This window comes from Rhinoraja longicauda, chromosome 20, assembly GCF_053455715.1.
Source record: "Rhinoraja longicauda isolate Sanriku21f chromosome 20, sRhiLon1.1, whole genome shotgun sequence".
Taxonomy (NCBI): Eukaryota; Metazoa; Chordata; class Chondrichthyes; order Rajiformes; family Arhynchobatidae; genus Rhinoraja; species Rhinoraja longicauda.
This window is the reverse complement of record NC_135972.1, coordinates 16,023,044-16,046,511: the sequence shown is the minus strand read 5'-3', so window position 1 is coordinate 16,046,511 and position 23,468 is coordinate 16,023,044. Positions and strand designations below refer to the sequence as shown.

The window sequence follows — 23,468 nt, the reverse complement described above, 5'->3', positions numbered from 1 at the left end:
CAAACCAATCTCTTTACTACTGCACTGGCACAAGATTAACACGAGGAACCTGGGAAGGAGGAAATGGTGGTAGAAATTCAGAGGTGAAAAATGTTACCAAATACTCAGTGAATAAGAGGACATAAACGAGGGCAGGGGCCAGCTTGGTTGTGTTTCTGTAGGGGAGAGGATGGGAGGAGGATTGAAGGTGGCACTAAGCTCGTTCTTTCACCTACAAAACAGACCTTACCTCCAAATCAGTCTGTGTCAGCGATGCCCCAGCTTTCATTAAAAAGCGGCAGATTGTACGATACCGATGAGATGCTGCTTTATGTAACGCTGTCTCGCCCCTGTCGAGGAAATCAAAGGTCAAGGTCTGTTAACTACACTAACGGTCCATGAGAAAGGCCGTCCCTTTCTCATGGAATGCGAAGCCGTGTCTTGAGAAACGGATGGAAGCGAAGAATAAAAACAGATCATGTCAGCTGGCCTCCAGGGAGTAAGAAACAACTAACATTTAGGCAATAACAGTCAGGCAAAGGTTAAATCGCAGGATCTTGAGGGTGGTAATCTCTGGATTACTGGCGGCATGTACTAGTGAGGGTAGCGGTAGCAGAATTAGGACAGATGGATACATGGCTGAGGAGTTGGTGCAAGGTACCAGGATTCAGATTTTTAGATCATTGGAATCTCTTCTGGGTCAGAGGTGACCTGTCTGTACAAGAGGGACGGGTTGCACGTGAACTGGAAGGGCAGCACATCTTCGCAGAGAAGCTTGCTAGCCCTACATTGCTAGGCGGGTTTAAACTAGAGTGGCAGGGGGGAGTGGAACCAGAGCAGCAGATTAGCAAATGGTAGGACTGATGAGAAAGTGGAGGTTATGATAAGTAATTCTCAAAGGCAGGGAGTGGTTCATGAATATGCGGATAAAGAAGGACTTAAGCGTGTTTACTTCAATGCGAGGAGTATTGTGGGTAAAGCAGATGAATTTAGAGTCTGGATCAGGGATCCGACGTGCAGGGGCAGCGTCTTTGCCCGCCCTGGATCGTGGGGCTTGGGTCAGCCTGCTGCGGACCTTTCACCGTCCGGCGCGGCCTGGAACGTGGCAACTTCAACAGCCTGACCGCGGGAGAAGACGGCAGGGGAAGAGAAAAGACATCAGGCCTTCCATCACCGTGAGGAGGGGACTGGAGGAGACTCACTGTGATGGATGTTTCTTTTTTTTTGTTTTGTGTTGGTTGTGATTGTGTGTGAAATTGTTTATTTTTATTGCTGGACTGTGGGTGACCTTTCATTTCACTGCACATCTTGTATGTGTATGTGACAAATAAACTTGACTTGACTTGAAGTTAGGAAAAGGGGACGCACTACGAGATCTGGGTGTCCTAGTGCACCAGTCACTGAAAGGAAGCATGCAGGTTCAGCAGGCAGTGAAGAAAGCCAATGGAATGTTGGCCTTCATAACAAGAGGAGTTGAGTATAGGAGCAAAGAGGTCCTTCTGCAGTTGTACCGGGCCCTAGTGAGACCGCACCTGGAGTACTGTGTGCAGTTTTGGTCTCCAAATTTGAGGAAGGATATTCTTGCTATTGAGGGTGTGCAGCGTAGGATTACTAGGTTAATTCCCGGAATGGCGGGACTGTCATATGTTGAAAGACTGGAGCGACTAGGCTTGTATACACTGGAATTTAGAAGGATGAGAGGGGATCTTATCGAAACATATAAGATTATTAAGGGGTTGGACACGTTAGAGGCAGGAAACATGTTCCCAATGTTGGGGGAGTCCAGAACAAGGGGCCACAGTTTAAGAATAAGGGGTAGGCCATTTAGAACGGAGGAGGAAAAACTTTTTCAGTCAGAGAGTTGTGAATCTGTGGAATTCTCTGCCTCAGAAGGCAGTGGAGGCCAATTCTCTGAATGCATTCAAGAGAGAGCTAGATAGAGCTCTTAAGGATAGCGGAGTCAGGGGGTATGGGGAGAAGGCAGGAACAGGGTACTGATTGAGAATGATCAGTCATGATCACATTGAATTTGGTGCTGGCTCGAAGGGCCGAATGGCCTCCTCCTGCACCTATTGTCTATTGACTTATGGAAACTTGGTTGCGGCTGACAGCTCATCATGCCTGAGTTTCAATGTTTTAGACGAGATAGAGAGGGTGGGCGAGAGAGATGGAGGAGTTGCTTTGCTAATTAGGGAGAATGTCACGGCGGCACTCGGAGTTTAAAGGAGTTTTTTTTTATACAGGAGGTGGTGGGTGCATGGAATGTGTTGCAGTGGATGTTGGTGCAGGCAGGTATGATGGTGGCATGTAAGAGAATTTTGGATAGGTACATGGATACACAGGGAATGGAGGGAGATGGATTATGTGCAGGCAGATGTTGTTCTTGGCATCATGTTCAGTACAGGCATTGTGGGGTGAAATGCCTGTTTCTGTGACATCGCCATTACTGTTCTCTGTTCCATCGCCATTACTGTTCTCTGTTCTTTGAATGCATAGTGGTCTTTTCCCAGATTAAGAAATAAAGAACTAGACGGCATGGGTTTAAGGTTAGAAGGGAACGTTCCAATAAGAATCTGAGAGGGCAACCTTTTCACACGTAGGGTGGTGGGTATGTGGAACGTGCAGCCAGAGGAAGCAGTTGAGGCAGGTACGATGACAACATTTAAACACATTTAGATTAGTTTACAGATAGGAATGGTTTGGAGGGATATGGGCCAAACTCGGGCAAGTGGGACAGGCTTAGATGGGACATCTTGGTGGGTATGGACAAGTTGGGGCATAAACCTTTTCCATACTGTATGACTATCATCTCAAACAAAGTGTTGAATGGAGGATCAGAAAGTTTACCAGGACCAAGGTCTTTTTGGGAGTAGGAACCAGAATCAAAGCTCGTTCAGCTTCCTGGGGCAAGATGGTATTATGGGATATTCCAAATGTGGTATTATAGAAACTCACTGCACACAAATGTGAGAAAAAGAGTGACAAACAATACTCACGTTTCTGCTACTGCTACATCTAATAACTCACGAGGACCTGGAAGGAAATAATAACAGTGTAGAAATCAGGATCCCCAGGCTAACATTTAAATTCAGAATAAATTTGGAAAATGATTTAAAAATGAATGTATTTCATCTCTGTATTAATGGGGAGCAACAGAGCAATACTGAGAGTTTGGATAAAGACTGATGGGGTGCAAAAAAAAAAGCAATATTGAGCATGTGGACAGAGACTGTTGGGGAGCAACAGAGAATACTGAGACCATGGACAGGGAGCTGATAGAGAGCAAATGGGCAATACCGAGTGTGAACGGACTGATAATAATAATAATAATAATATATTTATTTTATATAGCGCCTTAACACATGCACAAAGCGCTTTACAAATACAATTAACATAGAAACAAACAGACAAACAGACAAACTATCCTGACGGAAAAGAGGCGAATAATCAACGCCAGCGTCCTCTCACGTCAGGGTCCGGCAGTAGACATTAAAAAACACAAGACACACAGATACAATTTTTTACACAAAACAGCCATCACAGTGATTGCTCTAGGCATACCCTCACTGTGATGGAAGGCAAAGTCTTATCTCCTCCTCGTTCTTCTCCCGTGGCGCCACGAGGTGATCGAGGCTCCCAACCCCTTGAAGCCCCCACCGGGCGATGGAAAGTCCCAGGGTCGAGCCGAGCAGGCCGATGAAAGTCCTGAGCCCCCACCGGGCGATGGAAAATGCCGCGGCCGAGCCACGCAGGGCGATGAGAGTCCTGAGCCCCCACCGGGCGATGTAAAGTGCCGCGGCCGGGCCACGCAGGGCGATGAAGGGCCTGCGGGCGGGTTGATCGTGCCTCGTGCTTCGGGGCGGTCGAAGCTGCTACGGCTGGAGCTCCCAAAAGCCGGTCGCCAGCCAGGGACCTGCGAACTCCCGATGTTGCGGTCTGCAGGGCCCACGGCCGAAGCCTCCGAGATGGTAAGTCCAGGCCCTGCGACCGGAGTCTTCGAGGTCGATCCCAGCTGGAGGCCGCCGACTCCACGATGTTAGGCCGTTGCGCGAACGGAGATACGACACGGTAAAGGTCGCATCTCCGTTGAGGAGGAGATTTAAAAAAAGGTTTCCCCCAACCCCCCCACCACCCCCCTACATACACAGAATTAAAAATAAAACAAAACGTACATTTAACATCAACAATGACAAAAAACACAAAAAAAAAACGGAGACTGCCGGTGAGCCGCAGCTGCAGAACACAGCCACGCCACTGATGGGGAGTGACACAGCAATACTGAGACTATGGGCAGGGAGCTAACAGGGAGTAGCAGGCAATACGGAGTGTGGACAGGGCCTGATGGGGAGTGACACAGCAATACGGAGACTATAGACATGGAGCTAACAGGGAGTAGCAGGCAATACGGAGTGTGGACAGGGACTGACTCAGCAATAACTGAGACTAGAGTTTGAGTTTAGTTTATTGTCACGTGTACTGACGTACAGTGAAATGCTTTTGTTGTGTGCTAAGCAGGCAGCGGAAAGACAATACATGATTACAATCGTGCCATCCACAGTGTACAAATACATGATAAAGGGAATAACGTGAATCTGCTGTTGCAGTAGAGATTTAAAAGAGTGGAGCGATTGTATTGTGTGATTGCAGATCCATTTCTGTGACTAGTACACAATACAATACAATACAATACAATATATCTTTATTGTCATTGTACCCAGGGGTACAACGAGATTGGGAATGCGCCTCCCATACGATGCAATAATTTAGGTAATTTAGACAGCAGCAACCCAACGAAACGAACAGTTGTAACAGTTTTGGACAGGGTAAAGTGCAAGTTGATCTATGCGTTGTGGCCATCCGGCTCAGCAGGACCGGTTCATAGCAGCTATGGCCCTGGGGATGAAGCTGTTCCTGAGTCTGGAGGTGCGGGCATAGAAGGCCTTGTATCGTCTGCCCGATGGAAGGAGTTCGAACAGACTGTTGCAGGGGTGTGAAGAGTCTTTGTGGATGCTGGTGGCTTTTCTGAGGCATCGTGTGTTGTAGATGCCCTCCAAGTCTGGTAGCTGTGTTCCGATGGCCCTCTGAGCTCTATGGACTACCCGCTGTAGAGCTTTCCTTTCTGCCTCCGTGCAGCTGAGGTACCACACAGGGATTCCATGCGTTAGGATGCTCTCTATGGTGCAGCGGTAGAAGGTCGTCAGCAGCGTTTGGGGTAGACCAGACTTTTTCAGTGTTCTTAAGTAGAACAGTCTTTGTTGTGCCTTCTTGACCAGCGCAGCAGTGTTATTGGTCCATGTTAGGTCCTCCGAAATGTGAGTGCCCAGAAACTTGAAGCTGGACACTCTCTCCACACTGACCCCGTTGATAGAGATCGGGGCATATTCCCCGTTATGTGACCTACGGAAGTTGATGATCAGCTCCTTGGTCTTGGTGGTATTTAGGGACAGGTTGTTATCCGAGCACCAGTCCGCCAGGTTCTGCACCTCCGCTCTATAGTTTGTTTCATCCCCGTTGGTGATCAGCCCGATCACCGTTGTGTCATCTGCAAACTTCACAATGGTGTTGGTGTCGAATGCAGGAACACAGTCGTGTGTGAAGAGGGAGTAGAGCATGGGGCTCAGAACACAGCCCTGTGGTGTGCCGGTACTCAGGGTGATAGTGGAGGACAGGTGCGGGCCCATTCTCACTGCCTGCGGTCGTTCCAGCAGGAAGTCCAGGATCCAGTCACATAATGACGAGCTAAGGCCTAGCTGGTGGAGTTTGGTGATGAGCTTGGTGGGGATGACCGTGTTGAAGGCAGAGCTATAGTCAATGAATAGCATCCTCACGTACGTGCCCTGTCTCTCTAGGTGAGTCAGGACAGTGTGAAGAGCCAGAGAGATGGCGTCCTCTGTGGATCTATTTGCCCTGTATGCAAATTGATGTGGGTCCAGTGAGTCAGTGATGCTGGATTTGATGTGTGAGAGGACCAGCCTCTCAAAGCACTTCATGACTATCGGCGTTAGGGCAACCGGGCGGTAGTCGTTCAGGTTGGAGATCTTTGCTTTTTTCGGCACCGGAACTATGGTAGCCGACTTCAGGCACTTGGGGACCGTAGCCAGAGATAATGACAGGTTAAAGATCCTGGTGAATACCTCAGCCAGCTGTTCAGCACAGTCCTTCAGTACCCTTCCTTGAACTCCATCCGGTCCTGCAGCCTTGCGTGGGTTGACCCTTTGCAGAGCGCGTTGTACCTCCTGTGTGCTCAGTTGCAAGACCTGTCCCACCGCCTCGGCTGGGGTTCTTTCACTCAAGGTGGTTTTGCCAGTTTCAAAGCGGGCAAAGAAGGTGTTAAGCTCGTTGGTCAATGCCATATCGCTGTGGGGGCAGGCAGGGCTGCTCTTGTAGCCAGTGATGTCCCTGACACCCTGCCACATGCTTCTGGTGTCCGTGGTGTTGAAGTGGTCTTCCACCCGTTGCCTATGGGTGTCTTTGGCCCTTTTAATACCTTTGCTTAGGTGTGATCTGGCAACACTGTATGCTGAAGTGTCACCAGATTTAAAGGCATTGTTGCGTGCCCTCAGCAGGTTCTGTACCTCCTTGTTCATCCAGGGTTTCCGGTTTGGGAACATCTTTATCACCTTGTCCTCCGTGACATTCTCCACACAGCATTTGATGTAGGAGAGCACAGTGGATGCGTATTCCTCCAAGTCTACCTCTATCTCTGAACCATAGGTGGCCTGTTGTGCAAACAGGTCCCAGTCGGTGCGATCAAAGCAGTCCTGGAGTTGTAGGGTGGCATCCTCGGGCCATATTTTGACCGTCTTTATTGTGGGTTTGGTCTTGCGGATGAGGGGTTTGTATGCGGGCAGTAGAAACAGTGAGAGGTGATCGGATTGTCCCAGGGGTGGGCAGGGGAGAGCTCTGTAGGCGTCCTTTACATTGGTGTACACCTTATCCAGTGTGTTTGAGCCCCTGGTAGGGCACTGCACATGCTGATGGAATTTGTGGAGCGAGGCTCGTAGGTCGACCTGATTGAAGTCCCCTGCAACAATGAAGGCACCGTTGGGGTGGGCATCCTGCTGCTTACTGATGGCCGAGTGCAGCTGTGCTAATGCTAGGTTAGCATTAGCCTGTGGGGGAATGTATACGGCCATGATGATGACCAGTGTGCACGGCCTGGTCAAGGGATCAGAGCAAGGCACGGGGACCTTAGGTCGGGCGAAAGCTCGGCGCAGAAACCCCTTACAGATAACTCTATCAAAGAGTTGCCTGGCATGGGTGCCATCTTGGATCAAGACAGGGGGCTACGAGGATGGGGCAGTGTCGGTGCTGCTTAGGTTGGGCAGTGGATCACACCATCTTTTCATTCATAACTGGGAATCACAGATGTCCCAATTATGGAAACCCGACCACTGCGTTTGACTTTTGGGCGACATGCGAATCTTGTCGCCTTCCCTGGGACAATCCCGTGGTAACCTCAGGAGACTCTCGATGTATCGTGGTCACAAAAATAATGGTCTGTATCACAAATCACTCTTGAATCCCGAGACATAGGAAACTGATTGAAAATTAATGACCTCTTTCTCTTCATAATTTTTCACAGCTGGAGGCCAGTCAGCTCATTGCGCCTGTGCCAGCTCTCAGGGCAATCCCATCAGTCCCACTCCCCCATTTATTTTCCTGTAACCTAATCGCCCACATTCAAATCAACCCCTCCCCTACACTCCTGGTTCACCTACCTAGACTAGGGGCAAATTACAGTGACCTATCAACCAGCCCACATGTTTGGGATGTTCGAGGAAGCAGAGCCCCCACAGGATACCCACACATTCACGGGAAGAACAGTCATTATTCCCACAATCTGATGCTTCATTCACATATTATGTTACGAGTTTGACTACAATCGGGCTCATACACTCTGAAACCCCAATGAGGCTATCATTCAGATTTTATTTCCATTGAATGGAGTCAGGGGGTATGGAGAGAAGGCAGGAACGGGGTACTGATTGAAAATGATCAGCCATGATCACATTGAATGGCGGTGCTGGCTCGAAGGGCAGAATGGCCTCCTCCTGCACCTATTGTCTATTGTCTAATGCCTCTGGCCTTAAGAAGCAATTGGCAGCTCTTGCCTTGTTGCAATCAGAAATGCAACCTATGAAACTCACCATGTTCTACAATGTACTTTACAAGTTCTTTGTGGCCATTCTTTGCCGCACAGTGGAGCACAGAGAAGCCCTCAGACGTGCACACCATCAGGCTGGCCCCCTTAGTGCAAGAGTCGATGAACTATAAAAAAGACACCAACGTTTACACATCCTTGGATTTGTACAAAGTTGCCTGGTAATGTCACGAAAATAAACTAAAATCGCAATGCATGGCAAATAGGGAGCCACTTGCAGAGGGCCAATCAAGCTGACCTTTCACACCCAGGAAATGTCCTTGAAGACCCATTGAGGTCTCAGTAGTAAATGGGCCTCAACACCCAGCCAGCCTCGGCTCTGATGTTCAGAGACATTAGGGAGCTGCTCAATGGATGTAAATGGATTTCTGAAATAAAATCAACTAAACCAAAAATAACAATAAAGAAAACATATAACAACACAAATAAAACATTAAAACAAACTTTAAAAAACATTTCCTTCCTAATTTTCAGGATAGGAAATAAATGGAGACAGCTGTTTCTCTTTCTACAGATGCTGCCTGACCAGATGTGTATCACTGACCAAACTTGCTCTATTTCAGATTTCCAGTGTCTGCAGTATTTTGGTTTTGTGACTAGTTGTTTTAATTTGGATTTTTGGAAATACCAACTAGCACAAACAAAAGACTATCACATTGTGTTGTGTTTCCATCTCATATATATATATATAATATAGTATATCAACATTTGGCGCTATGTGTGTATATATATATATATATATGCACACGCACACACCTGAGCCATATTTTGAATCATTTCATTACCTTTTGCAAGTTGCCCTCCAGGACTGAATGAAGAAGTTCTGAAATACAGACATGGGGAATATATTAAACATAAAAGAGAACATAATGCATAGTACATAAAGCAATATGGCACAGGAACAGCTCTGTTGGCCCACAAACACGATGCAAGTTTAACTTATCTCCTCTGTCTGCACGTGATGCATATCCTTCCATTCCCAGAATATTCAAGTGCCTATCTCAAAACCTCTTAAACGTCACTATCGTATTTGCTTCCACCACACTCCCTAGGGCACGTGCATTCCATGCACCTAATGCTCTCCTTGCAAAATCAAAACCTTGCCTCACATATTGTTTTTAAACTTTCCCCTTCTCTCCTTAAACCTACGGACTCCCAGCGAAAAAAAAATCTGACCATCCACCCTATCTAATTTGAGATACTTCTGTTAGGCTACTTCTCATCCTCCGGAGAAAACAATCCAAGTTTGTCCAACTTCTCCTTAAGGCTACAGTGACGCAGCGGTAGAGTTGCTGCCTTACAGCGCCAGAGACCCTGGTTTGATTCCAACTATGGGTGCTGTCTATACGGAGTTTGTACATTCTCCCTGTGACTGCGTGGGTTTTCTCCGAGATCTTCGGTTTCCTCCCACACTCCAAGGTTTGTAGATTAATTGGCTTGGTATAAATGTAAATTGTCTCTAGTGTATGTAGGATAGTGTTAATATGAGGGGATCGCTGGTCGGTGCGGACTCGGTGAGCCGAAGGGTCTGTTTCCGCGCTGTATCTCTAAACTAAACGAAAGTAAACTAAGGTAAGAGCCTCTAATCCAGGAAGCATTCTGGTAAATCTCTTCTGCACTCTCTCCAAAACCTCCACATACTTCCTGTAATGGGATGACCAGAACTGCACTCAATACCCAAGTGCAGCTTAACTAAAGTTGAATGTCATAATTAAAATAATTGCCATATATTCATGCTACAATTAATAGTTATATCATCGCTATAATTATGATATTGTTGCTATACTGTGTATCATGCTATAATTAACAGCATTATGGCACTGATTTAATTATTGCATTATTGCTATATTTTAATGTTACAATTAAAAGTTTCAACTTCGTTGATATATATTAATACTACAGTTAATAGCATATGGCATTATCTTAAACTGTCTGAGGCTATCATACGTGACATCTGTAGGAACCTCTGGAGCAACTTGCCATGACATCTGGTGTACCTTCATGGTGACCTCTACCACCCAGGAGAGCAGATGCACAGAAACACTGACGCACAGCATAGAAACAGGTCATTAAGCCCACCACATGCATGTCGACCTCTTTGCCCTTCCACACTAAGCCTATTTGCCTGTATTAGGTCCGCACCCTTCAATGTCTTGTCGAGTTTAGGGCCTGTCTAAATGTCTCTTTAACATAGAATGTAAGACGGAACTGCAGATGCTGGTTGTAACTGAAGATAGACACAAAAAGCTGGAGTAACTCAGCGGGACAGGCAGCACCTCTGGAGAGAAGGAATGGGTGACGTTTCGGATCGAGACCTGAAGAAGGGTCTCGACCCGAAACGTCAACCTTCCTTCTCTCCAGAGATGCTTGCTGTCCCACTGAGTTACTTCAGATTTTTGTGTCTATCTTCTCTTTAACATAGTAATTGTCTCTGATTCTACCACCTTTCAGACATCAGAGAGTTGTGAATCTGTGGAATTCTCTGCCACAGATGGCAGTGGAGGTCATTTCACTTGATGTTTTCAAGCGAGAGTTAGGTTTAGCTCTTAGGGCTAAGGGAATCAAGGGATATGGGGAAAAAGCCAGAACGGGATACTGATTTTGGATGATCAGCCATGATCATATTGAATGGTGGTGCGGCTCGAAGGGCCGAATGGCCTATTCTTGCACCTATTTTCTATGTTTCTAACTACTCTCTGTGTATAAAAAAACCCTTGCTCCTCAAGTCTCCTTTAAATCCTTTTCGTCTCACCTTTAATGTACACCCTCTTGTTTTTGATACCACTGGCGTGGGAAATAAATTCTTACTATCTATCCTGTTATAATTTTATATATATCTATTGCATCCTCCCTTGACATCCTTTGCTCCAGGGGAAACATACACGACCTATTCAATCTCTCCCCATACTAAATTCTTCCAGACCAGGCAACATCCTAGTGAATCTCCTCTGCACTCCCTCCAGCTCAATCAGATCCTTTCTATGCAGTGCACCAAGTGCGGTCTAACCGGTGTTTTGTAAAGTTGCAGCATAGCAACCCAACTTTTATATTCAATGCCCTAAAACTTATGAAGGCAAATATATCTTGTACCTTCTTTACACCCTGTCAACTGTGTTCCCACAGTCGCATTCAGATACACTATGGAGTTAAATCTTAAGACCCCTCATATTCCTTTTAGAAGTGTAGGGAAATAACTGCAGATGCTGGTACAAATCAAAGGTATCACAAAATGCTGGAGTAACTCAGCAGGTCAGGCAGCATCTAGGAGAGAGGGAATGGGTGTTCTGCATTGTTGCATTGAACAGGCAGAAACAATGCAGAACACCCATTCCTTCTCTCCTAAATGCTGCCTGACCTGCTGAGTTACTCCAGCATTTTGTGATACCTTCCTTTTAGAAGTGGTCAGCAGGTTAAATCTGCCTTACATTAGGGGTTTCTATCTAGACTGCAAAAGGGGAACTTTTAACACAGAGTAGAGTAAACGTTTTTAAAAAAGGCCAAGCATTATATTCCAAACACATTGAACAAAGCTTAAACAGCCAAGGACTGAAACTGATGCAACTTTAGCAGGAAACTTCACTCCAGTCACGGGTGCCAGCTGACAATTTCTGGGCCTCCTGGGTGTCTTCTGTGGTCCCGCTCAACTTGCAATATAAAGTGATATCCGCGAGGTATTTGCAGAAAGTAAGAACATTCTCAGCAGTTTTGCTCATGGGAAAACCGCTGGAATTTCTGTGCCCTCAAGAAGGGTAATAACGCTAACCATCAGAACTTACACCAGAATAATTTTGACCACGGAAGGGTTTACTATAAGAACGGAAGTAAGTACCTTGTTCCTCGGAAGATGAAGGAAGCCTGAAGAGAGAAGAAAGTAGAAGTGATTTGTGGGGTTACTCTCTGTATGGTAAAATACCTCTGCATGGGTCATTGAGAAAAACACTCAGTATAGCTGACACACGGTGGCAGCAGTTGTACTATACGCAGGATGCACTGCAGCAACTCACCGGGACTCTTAAAACAGCTTCCAAACCACCCTCTCCACCAGCTCGAAGGACAAGGACAACAGAGATATATGTGAACATCACCACCCCACCACTCACACTACAAGCCACACACCTCCCTGACTCGGAACTGTTCCGTTGTGTCTTCACCATCGCTGAGTCATAATCCTGGACCTCCCTCCCTAACCCCATGTGGGTGCACCCACACCTCAAGGACTGCAGCCATTCAAGAAGGCAGCTCACCGCCACCTTCTCAAGGGCAATTAGAATGGGCAATTAAATCCAAGTCCCTTGAATAGATTTAAATCAAATCATGATAACCTCTCAAAGATCAGCACAGCATGGTCTACTCCGTTGGTTTGTGTCAAAGGTTTAGAAACATTATCCCGTTGCAATGAAGGAAAGTTCATTGGGAAGGGCCAAAATGTAGGGGTTCGAGTCAGGAATGTGGGAAACCTCATTGCAATCTAAAGTAATGGGAATGTTGTCAGGATGGGAAATGGGGGAAGGGTGTTGGGATTAGGAATGTGGGTAATATTTTTAAGACCAGAATTGCTTTGGATGTTTTGGTATCAGGAGCATACAGAAAGTTGATGGAATCAGGAGTGCAGGAATTGTCAGGAATGGAAATCTGGTAATTAACAAGATATGAGAATTGCAGTCAGAATTGCAAGTACAGTTTGTAGTCAGTGATGATTGCCTGATTTGGGTGCAGTCAAACAGTTGTCAGAAGGGTGATCTCTCTCGGGGGATTGGGGAATATTGTCCATATTGACACTACAGTAATGATTATACAATCAGGAGTTGGGGATTGTTATTAGGATTGAGAATGTGTGAAGTGTTGTTGCAATTCTCAGTTACAGGAATTTCGCTTGGATCAGGAAGATGAGGAACATGAAGGACATTGTTGGGAAGAACAGCTTGCGGGTGATTACCAGGACCGGGCAAATGTGGGGCATGTGCAGGATCTGAAGTGTGAGGAACATACCAGTCGTTGGGTGTGGGGATTGTTGCTGGAGTGAAGATTGAAGGAGAGGCTTTCAAGATCAGCTTGTTCCCGCATGTGAGTGTAAGTTTTGTACCTGAGCCTCTGGACCGACTGTCTGCCAAGAAGTTGGTGTTGTAGCCCAGGCTCAGAGTCACAGCTGTCACTTCCAATCCACTTCCCACTGGAGCCATTCCATAGTTCTGTTTTCCTAAAAATCCACAGGGCATTTAGTTTTTCAATTTGGCACCAATTCTGAATTTATTTCCATTTGAGTTTCTCTTCTCAAGAAGAAACAAGGTAGAAAATTGCTTTATGGGATCCTCCTCTCTAACATATGAATAATATGCTGGCTCTTCCTTTGTGAGACAAGGCCCTGACCAGTGGTGTACAATTCAACGACAGAGGCATCAGTGTTGAGTCCTTCCACAGACTGGACAGTGATCAGAGGTGGCTCCATCTCAGTTTGAGGTCAGTTAGAGTCCTGGTGAGGTCAGTTATCGTATCCACTTGTAACTCAGTCTTCCTTTCCAAACTAAGCTTTGAACCCTACGAATTAAACTCAGTTTGACAGAAGAAATGGACGGCGCAGAAAATAACATTTCAAGAGGCTCCTCCATTGCCAGAGTGAGGTCACACACAAATTGAAGGAACGGCAAGCACCTCATATTTCACTTATCATATCATATCATATATATACAGCCGGAAACAGGCCTTTTCGGCCCTCCAAGTCCGTGCCGCCCAGTGATCCCCGTACATTAACACTATCCTACACCCACTAGGGACAATTTTTACATTTTACCCAGCCAATTAACCTACATACCTGTACGTCTTTGGAGTGTGGGAGGAAACCGAAGATCTCGGAGAAAACCCACGCAGGTCACGGGGAGAACGTACAAACTCCTTACAGTGCAGCACCCGTAGTCAGGATCGAACCTGAGTCTCCGGCGCTGCATTCGCTGTAAAGCAGCAACTCTACCGCTGCGCTACCGTGACCCAGCGATGTGAACGTTGAATTCTCAAATTTTAGGTAACCACTACAAACACCACTCACCTCTCCCCTCACATTTCCCTCCCTTCCTCCACTAAAAATTGGTTAATCAGTTCCACAGTTTGCAACAAACTATCCCTCTTGGAATCGCATCGTCAGTAGCTATCAGGCAGCCTATCAGGGAACCTCCCTGCTTGAGGTAATCTTTTGCCAGCAATGGTTTGTCCTGGTCTTTTCTTGCTTCCAGTCCCCGCCCACGATCAGTCTGAAGAAGGGTCCCGACCTGAAACGTCACCTATCCATTTTCTGCAGAGATGCTGCCTAACCTGCTGAATTACTCCAGTATTTGGTGTCTATCTTTGGTATAAACCAGCAGCCCCGCAGTTCCTTTTCATTATAATATTTTAAGACCTAGGTAACCTGAGACAATACATGTCAAACAGTCTTAATAAATTAGAATGAAAATGGCTTGCATTTAAGTGGTCAGTATGTCCTAAAGCACCTTATGTACAAATATATTTGGCTGGTTTTGGAAAGACTTGGCTATCTGGAAAAGGTACCCAGTTGTAGCCATGATTGAACTCTAAGAGAAGGATGAGGTTGGGCTCAGGCGAGAGGTGGCTGCTTAGGAGAGGTAACGTACCCTGGGGAAGGTTCCACCACGAGGTCTGGCATCTCTGGGGTTGGCCCAGCCTTCACGGTGGTCGCTATCTCAGGATCCAGAATAAAGAGCTCGTCATGAGCCACCTCTGTCACAAAGTGGAGATGCTCCTGAGGAGGAAAGGGAGGCGGGGGTTATTGGTTAATTATTGTCACATATACTGAGACACAGTGAAAAACTTTATTTTGTACGCTAGCTGGGCAAGTTAAGCCACACATGAGTACAAAGGCCCGCTGCGGACCTTTCACCGTCCGGCGCGGCCTGGAACGTGGCAACGACAACAGCCTGACCGCGGGAGAAGACGGCAGGGGAAGAGAAAATACATTCTGGCCTTCCATCACAGTGAGGAGGGGACTGGAGGAGGAGACTCACTGTGATGGATGTTTCTTTTTTTTATGTTGGTTGGGGTTGTGTAATTTACTTATTTTATTGCTCTTATTGTTGGACTGTGGGTGACTAAATTTCGTCCAAAAAACTTGTTTTTTTGGATGACAAATAAAGATATCCTGAATCCTGAAAAGAGAAAATAAACAGAGTGCAGAATATAGTTTAATTCAGAGATTGCTCCACTTGAGGCCCTGCTTTTTAACGCTTTACCTAACTCCCTGTATTCACACTGCAGGACCTCATCCTTCCTCCTACCGATGTGAACTGTGCCAATGTGCACAATGACTACAGGCTGCTCCCCCTTCCCCTTGAGAATGCTCAACACTTACCCTTAAACACAGCACTTGTACCTCAAAACACAGCATCTCCCACAGCAGCTGCTCCCAAATGGCCATCTTTGGTTTTATACAGTTAGGGCCGAAAGGCCTGTTCCCACGATGAATGTCTCTAATGGAGCTGCAGTAGAGAAGACCGACAGCTTCAAGTTCCTTGGCATCCATATCACCACCAACCTAAGCTGGCCTAACCTGGTCCCTGCATACGGGCGCGGTTATCACGAAAGCGCATCAGTGTATTTACTTTCTAAAGCATCTGAGGAATTTTCGCATGCCCACGAGGGTTCTCTCATTTAGTCCAATTCTCGTGCTTTAGAAAGTATTCTGATGGGCCGTATCTCAGCCTGTGCAGAGATCCTGTGGAGAGTGAGGAAGATAGCCTAGTCCTTCCCAAGCTCATCAATTCCTTCCATTTAATCCATTGCTTTGCATCAAGAAGGCTGGAAGTATCAAGGATGCCTGTTACCCCGACCATTCCCTTTTCTCCCTTCTACTTTATGGGACAAGATAAAGCAGCTTACCCACACTGCTATCCGACTCCTGAACCAGTCACTTCTTTCACACAACTTCCTTGTGGTACTGCAGAGGTTTAGAGGGGAATGGACCAAAAGCAGCAGGTGGGACTAGTGTAGACAGGGCAAGTTGGGCTGAAGGGCCTGTTTTAGAGCTGTATGACTCTCTGACCGCTACATACTCTTACTCTTAACTCTACTTTATTCCATTATTACACGTTAGTTTATTTGTGCACGACTTAGGATTGCAATGTAACCTTTGCACCATTCTGCTGCTTTGCAATCATCGTATTTATTGTCATATGTATTGGGATTATTGCTTAGTCTATGAGCTTCATACTAGCTAGGAATTTCATGTACCCTTGTGTATGTGACGTTAAACTGATCTGAATCTGGGGAGCACTTGGTGACTGTGGAGGAGGAATGAAGCGTCAGGAAGCTGACACTGAGTCCCAATGGTGACAATACGAAGAACACAGAGCGTGGCAGGGAGTGTGCACAAGCCAATCGGTGTCGGAGTGATGTGCTGGAGTGGATTGGAGAGGTGCGTGATGTGGGCTGGTCTGGACTGTATGTACATGACTGTTGGTGAATGTCCCACTGTCCTTTGATGAAGGGTGTTGGACCACACTCCTAACATTGAGCGGTAGCGCAGCGGTAGAGTTGCTGCTTTACAGCGAATGCAGCGTCGGAGACTCAGGTTCGATCCTGACTACGGGTGCTGCACTGTAAAGAGTTTGTACGTTCTCCCTGTGACCTGCGTGGGTTTTCTCCGAGATCTTCGGTTTCCTCCCACACGCCAAAGACGTACAGGTATGTAGGTTAATTGGCTGGGTAAATGTAAAAATTGTCCCTAGTGGGTGTAGGATAGTGTTAATGTACGGGGATCACTGGGCGGCACGGACCTGGAGGGCCGAAAAGGCCTGTTTCCGGCTGTATATATATGATATGATATGATGATATGATTGAAGCGTCTGAATTATTATTGAAGTGTAATATAGTCTGAAGAAGGGTCTCAAACCGAAATGTCGCCCATTCCTTCTCTCCAGAGATGCTGCCTGTCCTGCTGAGTTACTCCAGCATTTTGTGTCTACCTCCTAATATTGATGTTGGTCCACACTCCTAATGTTGACTTGTCTGTCAATCTCCAGTTAAAGCAAGCTTTGGCTTCCCATTAGCCGGGAACATGATGACCGATCAAGGCCTTGCTGCCACCACACCACATTTGCACCGTGACGTCTAACGAGAAGTCACTGGATTCAGGAAGAGCCATGGTGCATCTGCTCTCCATCTTCCTATTGTTTTGCAGGGCTAGCTCCAGACATCACCCCATGCCATGTTTCCTTCACCAGCAGAATGGGAATCAAGTCAAGTGCATTGTTCAACTGATTAGGAACCCTGAGGACTTATCCATGCCGTGGAGAGACCCTAACAAATACATGACAGAAATCTATTGGGGCTTCTGGCTGAGGATCACCCCACAACTCCCAAATATCCCCCTATTCTGCTCTCCACTCCCCCGTCCCATCCCCTAAATCACTATCTACCCATCTGGTGTTAGGCACTTAAACCTCCATTTCTCACATTTCTTTTCACCTCTACAGCTTTAACACCACCCTGAAGATTCACCACTTTGTTTAAGCAACAAACATTTCCCCTCCATTTTCTATACCTGTCCCATGTTTCCCGATATCAAAGGTATATTAATGCAATTCATTGCAGTTGTCTGGATCAATGGAAACCAGGCTGCAATACACATAGATCCTTGCACATCAACACAGGCTAAATGCAGGAAGGCAAACGTTCAATGATCCAAGATAACGTAAGTATAAAAGATCTCCTGAGTGGTTAGCGATAAAGTTATTTCTTCATACCCTGGTAGATAGGATGGGTCATTCAGAATGATAAGGATTCACATTGTCCTACCTGGGCTCTGTCAATGCGGTAGAATCGATCCAAGGAGGTTGCTGCAGAGAGAAAGGGCAGAAAAGGTTCGGCTCAGCAAGCAAGGTAAAGGCAACGTTGCTGCAAGAAAACGGTGGAGCTGAACAAATGGAGCAAGGTCAGGGGAACGGCAGCATAAGGATAGAAGCAAAAGAATGTATACCATCAGAGCACACGAACAGGGGGAAGCACAACCATCTGAGCGCCCAACCTTAAAAAGCACATCAGTGCACACAACCACCAGAGAAACAACCATTAGAATGCATAACCAAAAATTAACAACTAAATAAAGGCTGAGAGGGAAACAAATAACATCCAGAAACGTCAGTGAAGGAATCAACCAAAGGCAGGCATTAAAGTGACTTATTTTTAATTTATAGTGCTCTGAGAATTTGGGGCCATTTATTCTCTTCAAAACAAAATAAATAATTTATTTTTGGGATGGAAACTGTGATGGTTAAACAGCGATCTGCACACATTCATTGTCTGTCTGTTTCAGAAGCCTGGTGTTCAGCCTGTGAATGATGTGGCATGCCCACTGTAGCAACTGAGATGGACCGGGAACCTTGGTCTGGGAGAGGTCGCTGTTGTTGTCTCACTTATCCTTTCAGTGGAAGTGGAGCATTTATGTGGAGGCCGTGTTTGTAGTATCATCCCTCTACTGCTTGGAGACAGCAGATATCCAACATGGATATGTTGTTCACTTGAAATGTTCGCTCTGTTTCTCTTACCACAGATGTGGGCTGACCTGTTGAGTATTTCCAGCACTCTCTGTTTTTATATCATATTACCAGCATCTGCAGTTTTTTTTTTAGAAACAAGGAACTGCAGATGCTGGTTTATAAAAAAGGCACAAAGTGCTGGAGTGACTCAGTGAGTCAGGCAACATCTCTTGAGAACATGGCAAGGTGACGATTCGAGTTGGGAACCCTTCTTCAGACTGATTTGGGTGGAAGGAGAGTGAAAAGAAAGGTCGAAGAGAAGAGGGGAAGGCCAAAGCCTGGCAAGTAATAGGTGAATACAGGGGATCGGGGTTAGGGTTAGAGGTGAGAAAGGTGACACTGAGATAGAAGGTCAGTCATGATTTCAGTGAATAGCAGAAAAGACATGAGGGGCTGAATGGCCTGATCCTGCTTATATATTTTTTCAGGCAGCCAGCCGGATTAAGGAAATGGACACACAATGCTGGACACACAGGCAGCATTTCTGGAGAGAAGGAATGGGTGACATTTCGGGTCGAGACCCTTCTTCAGACTGAGGGACAGGAAGGCCAGCGATGCCCGTTTGTATCCTTGGGCTGAGCAGAGGGCAGTGAGTGGATGGAGAGAACAAATCTACCCGGGTGTTACACAACTAAACAATGCAAATCAAAGTCCTCTGCCAAATCACAGGCCCAAGCCTCACGTCCAATTTACTGACCTGCAGCGTGCACTTGTCAAAGAATTTCTGAAGGCACCTGATCTAACGGCCATTGGCTTATAAAGAGCTGTCTTTCTGTTGAGTGGTTCCCCGTTAAAGGCAGAACACCAAATGCCAACCTGCTGCCCTCCCTTATGCCCGGCATGATCGTGCCACTTTTCCAGGATTGACCTTCAGATGTTCAGCCTCCTGATGCAATACCCGTGTGGCATTTGGTTGGTCACTTAACATTAAAATAATTAATGCAGGGGCAGCTTTCAGGCCTCAGAACTGGAGTGAAAGCAAGTCGTCCTCAACCCTGGAGGAGTGCTAAACTGAATAGGAATAAAGATTGTAACGTTGGGATGCACAATGATTAGTACGGGAGCCAGGGGCTATGGGGAGAAGGCAGGAGAATGGGGGTTGGGAGGGTAAGATAGATCAGTCATGATTGAATGGCAGAGCAGATTATTTGGCCTAATTCTGCTTATGAATTAATGAACGTTGACCAATTGTGACCTGCAGCCTGACAGAACGTGTACAGGTTACCTGGGGCTTTCTCTGAGGTCCCAGATCTCTGGAAACGTTCATTAATCACCAGACTCTGGGATAACCCTGAAGAGTTCCTGGGTTTGCAAGAATCTGATCTACAAGTAGTATAAGAAGATAACTGCAGATGCTGGTACAAATCGAAGGTATTTATTCACAAAATGCTGGAGTAACTCAGCAGGTCAGGCAGCATCTCTGGAGAGAAGGAATGGGTGACGTTTTGGGTCGAGACCCTCAGACCCCAGCCCGAAAAGTCACCGATTCCTTCTTTCCAGAGATGCTGCCTGTTCCGCTGAGTTACTCCAACTTTTTGTGTCTATCTTCTTCAAGTGCCTGTCCATTCTGGTCATGAAGAATTTCTTCCAGAGTTTGGGATATTATCAGTCAAAACAGCTAATGGGACACTTTGTGTGTTTGCAATGGCATTTTAATATTTAAAGGCAGTGCTGGATATTGTGTTACACGTAGATAGTGTTGAAGGTGACAGACATTAAACCTTAGGAGCACTTCAGTATCGAAAACAACTCAAAAGCAAAATGACTTAGATATTCATTATGTGTAAGAAGGAACTGCAGATGCTGGTTTAAACCGAACAAAGACACAAAAAGCTGGAGTAACTCAACGGGATGGGCAGCCTCTCTGGAGAGAAGGAATGGGTGATGTTTCGGGTCGAGACCCTTCTTCAGACATTCATGATGCCAATTGAGAAAGAAGGTGTTACTTATTTTCAGAAAGTAAGTTGATAAATTGCTCTTCATTAATATATGGACTTCCCTCGGTGATGCTGCTCTGGCAGAACAAAATGAATAAATCAAAACGAATAACATTTCCATTAATGAACGCCTGCAGTTACTCACAGTCAAGGAAGCACCATTTGGAAGAAAGATTCTGGGAAGACGACATCTGGCGCTGGTTAGACTCACTGTCCTGAAAAATAAAAACAATGCCAAACGTTTGAGGGCTTTAGCAGTCGATCGTCGGTTCTGCTGCAGTTCCCAGTGGAACTAAACAGGTTGTTTAGGTAAGCAAACCTGGCATCAATTGTGAGTGTTGTCTCACAAAATCTGCTCCAATGTTGCAATAGGAGGAAGAGTCTGACTAATGTCCTGCGTCCTGCAGCAAATATTCGCACCAGGAGTAAGGAACTACTGCATGGACGGGCTCAGGGCCTTCTTGGAAAAAACACTATAAACACCGACTCAAAGGCAATCTGGCCAACAACGTTTCAAGTCAGGACCTGAAATGTCACCCATCCTTTTTCTCCAGAGATGCTGCCAGACCTGCTGTGTTGCCCCAGCACTTTGTGTCCAGCACTTTGGTACTTGGTGAGTAGCTTGATTGAGTGGAGAAGGAAGCAGTCTGGGATAAAATGCTTTTGCAAACAATGGGACTCCACCAGTTGTGGAAGGGCACTGAGAATTGATATCTCTGACCAGCCAGAGGGCGACGACTGGCCAAACAGCAGTGAGGAAGGTATCACGGCTTGTACTTCCCTCAGGGAATTTCCCACTACTTCCCACTTACAGTTCAGCTTGTCTCCGACTTATGTCCGGCCATGTGTATTGGAGACGAGGTGGAGGCCAGTTACTGGCGACTGCCCTCTGCTCCTGATCAGATATGTCCCAAGGACACTGTGGGAAGCTCGAGAAGCAATTGCAGGAGCCCTGACTGAGATAAAAGAATCTTCGCTCGACATGCATGCTAGCTGGGAGTGCTAGCTGCCTGGATACAGAATTGGCTTCATGGAAGGAAGCAGAGAGCGGTGGTGGAAGGTTGTTTTTCGGACTGGAGGCCTGTAATAACTAGAGGTGTGCCTCAGCGATTGGTGCTGGGCCCATTGCTGTATGTGATCTACACTGACGATTCAGATGAGAATGTGTATGGCATGATTAGTAAGTTTGCAGATGACACTAAAGTAGGTGGTATCGTAGACAGTGAAGAGGGTTATCAAAATTATAGCAGGATCTTGATCAGCTGGGTATTTGGGCTGAAGAATGGTTGTTGGAATTCATTGCAGATAAGTGTGAGGTGTTCCATTTTGGGAAGTCAAACCAGGGCAGGACATTTATAGTGAACTAGGGTCCTGGGGAATGTTGTAAAGCACAGGGATCTAACAGTTCAGGTGCACAGTTCCTTGAAGGTGACGTCACAGGTGGATAGGGTGGTAAAGAAGGCTTTTGGAACATTGGGCCTCATCAGTCAGGGTACTGAGTATAGAAGTTGCGTCATTATGTTACAGTTGTACAAGACGCTGGGGAAACTGCATTTGGGGCATTGTGTTCAGTTTTCGTCCCCCTGCTGTATGAAGGATGTAATTAAGCTGGAAATAAAGCAGAGAAGATTAACGAGAATATTGCCCGTTGTGTTGCAGGTGCAACAAAGTGTTGGTTAAACCGCACTTGGAGAGTTGTGTAGATCCATGTCTGGTTTTACTGTTGCACATCCGGTCCATAATCCAGGCCCGGTCTTGTACTGCGTTAGCCTGGTAACTAGCCGTGCCAGTACCCGGATAACCCAGCACAAGACCCGGCCTGGATTATGGACCAGATGTGCAACAGTAAAACCAGACATGGATCTACAAGTTGTATACAGTTCTGGTCACCACACTGCAGGGATGTGGTAACAATAGAGAGAGTACTGAAGAGATTCGCCAGGATCTTGGCTGGGTTAGAGGGCTGCAGTTATAAGGAGAGGTTGGAAAGACTGGGTTTTTTCCACTGCAGCTTAAGAGACTGATGGATGGCTGTAAAGAGGTCTACAAAACCTTGAAGGATATAGACAGGATGGACGAGCGTAATCTGTTTCCCAGAGAAAGGGAGTCTAGACATGGAGGACAATGGTTTAAGGTGAACGGGGAAATATTTAAAAGAGATTAGAGGGGAAAGTTTTTCACACAGATGGTGGTGAATGACTGAAATGAGCTTCCAAAGGTGGTGGAGGCAGATAAAATGACAACATTTAAAAGGCACTTTTAATGGATATTTAGTGGATGGATAGTAAAGGAACTTTGCAATGTGGGAAGTAGTGTAGGAAAATAACTGCAGATGCTGGTACAAATCGAAGGTATCACAAAATGCTGGAGTAACTCAGCAGGTCAGGCAGCATCTAGGAGAGAGGGAATGAGTGGCGTTTTGGGTCAAGACCCTTCTTCAGACCCTTGCAATGTGGGAAAGTGGAATTTGTGTAGATAGGCGTCCTGGTCAACATGGCCGTGGTGGCCGAAAGGGCTAATTTCTGCAATGTATGATTCCATTATACTATATTTACCTAGATTTATTTAAAGAGCTATTAAATATCATAGAATCATACAGTCCTTCAGTCCATCATGCCAATTTCGACTATTGTACCCATTGATGTCTCGGCTTATCAATGAATCTAAGAGGTGTTTGAAGGCCTTTGACTGCTCAGCTGCCCTTCACACCCCAACACGAGTGTGGACAGGCAGAGTGGGTGCTGTGTTTGACCAGCAGTCTGGATCGAGGGTGATTTGCTCCACAACTACTTCACGCTGAAAACAAAATAAGAACCAGATAACGCACGTCAGGCAGCAGCTTTGGAGAGA

General features: G+C 46.3%; 1 protein-coding gene across 3 annotated transcripts in view; it reads right to left on the bottom strand.

Annotated features, from left to right (window-relative positions):
• Nucleotides 1-23,468, bottom strand: part of dgki (diacylglycerol kinase, iota) — a 134,511-nt gene that overhangs the window by 8,635 nt on the left and 102,408 nt on the right. For all 3 annotated transcript variants that reach the window (XM_078417001.1, XM_078417000.1, XM_078417002.1), the window contains 9 exons: nt 20,764-20,833; nt 17,942-17,982; nt 14,764-14,891; nt 13,227-13,340; nt 11,973-11,998; nt 8,929-8,966; nt 8,130-8,250; nt 2,976-3,012; nt 230-329 (listed from right to left, as the gene is read on the bottom strand). In XM_078417001.1, the coding sequence (XP_078273127.1) occupies nt 230-329; nt 2,976-3,012; nt 8,130-8,250; nt 8,929-8,966; nt 11,973-11,998; nt 13,227-13,340; nt 14,764-14,891; nt 17,942-17,982; nt 20,764-20,833 (675 nt within the window). The remainder of the gene's footprint in view (nt 1-229; nt 330-2,975; nt 3,013-8,129; nt 8,251-8,928; nt 8,967-11,972; nt 11,999-13,226; nt 13,341-14,763; nt 14,892-17,941; nt 17,983-20,763; nt 20,834-23,468) is intronic.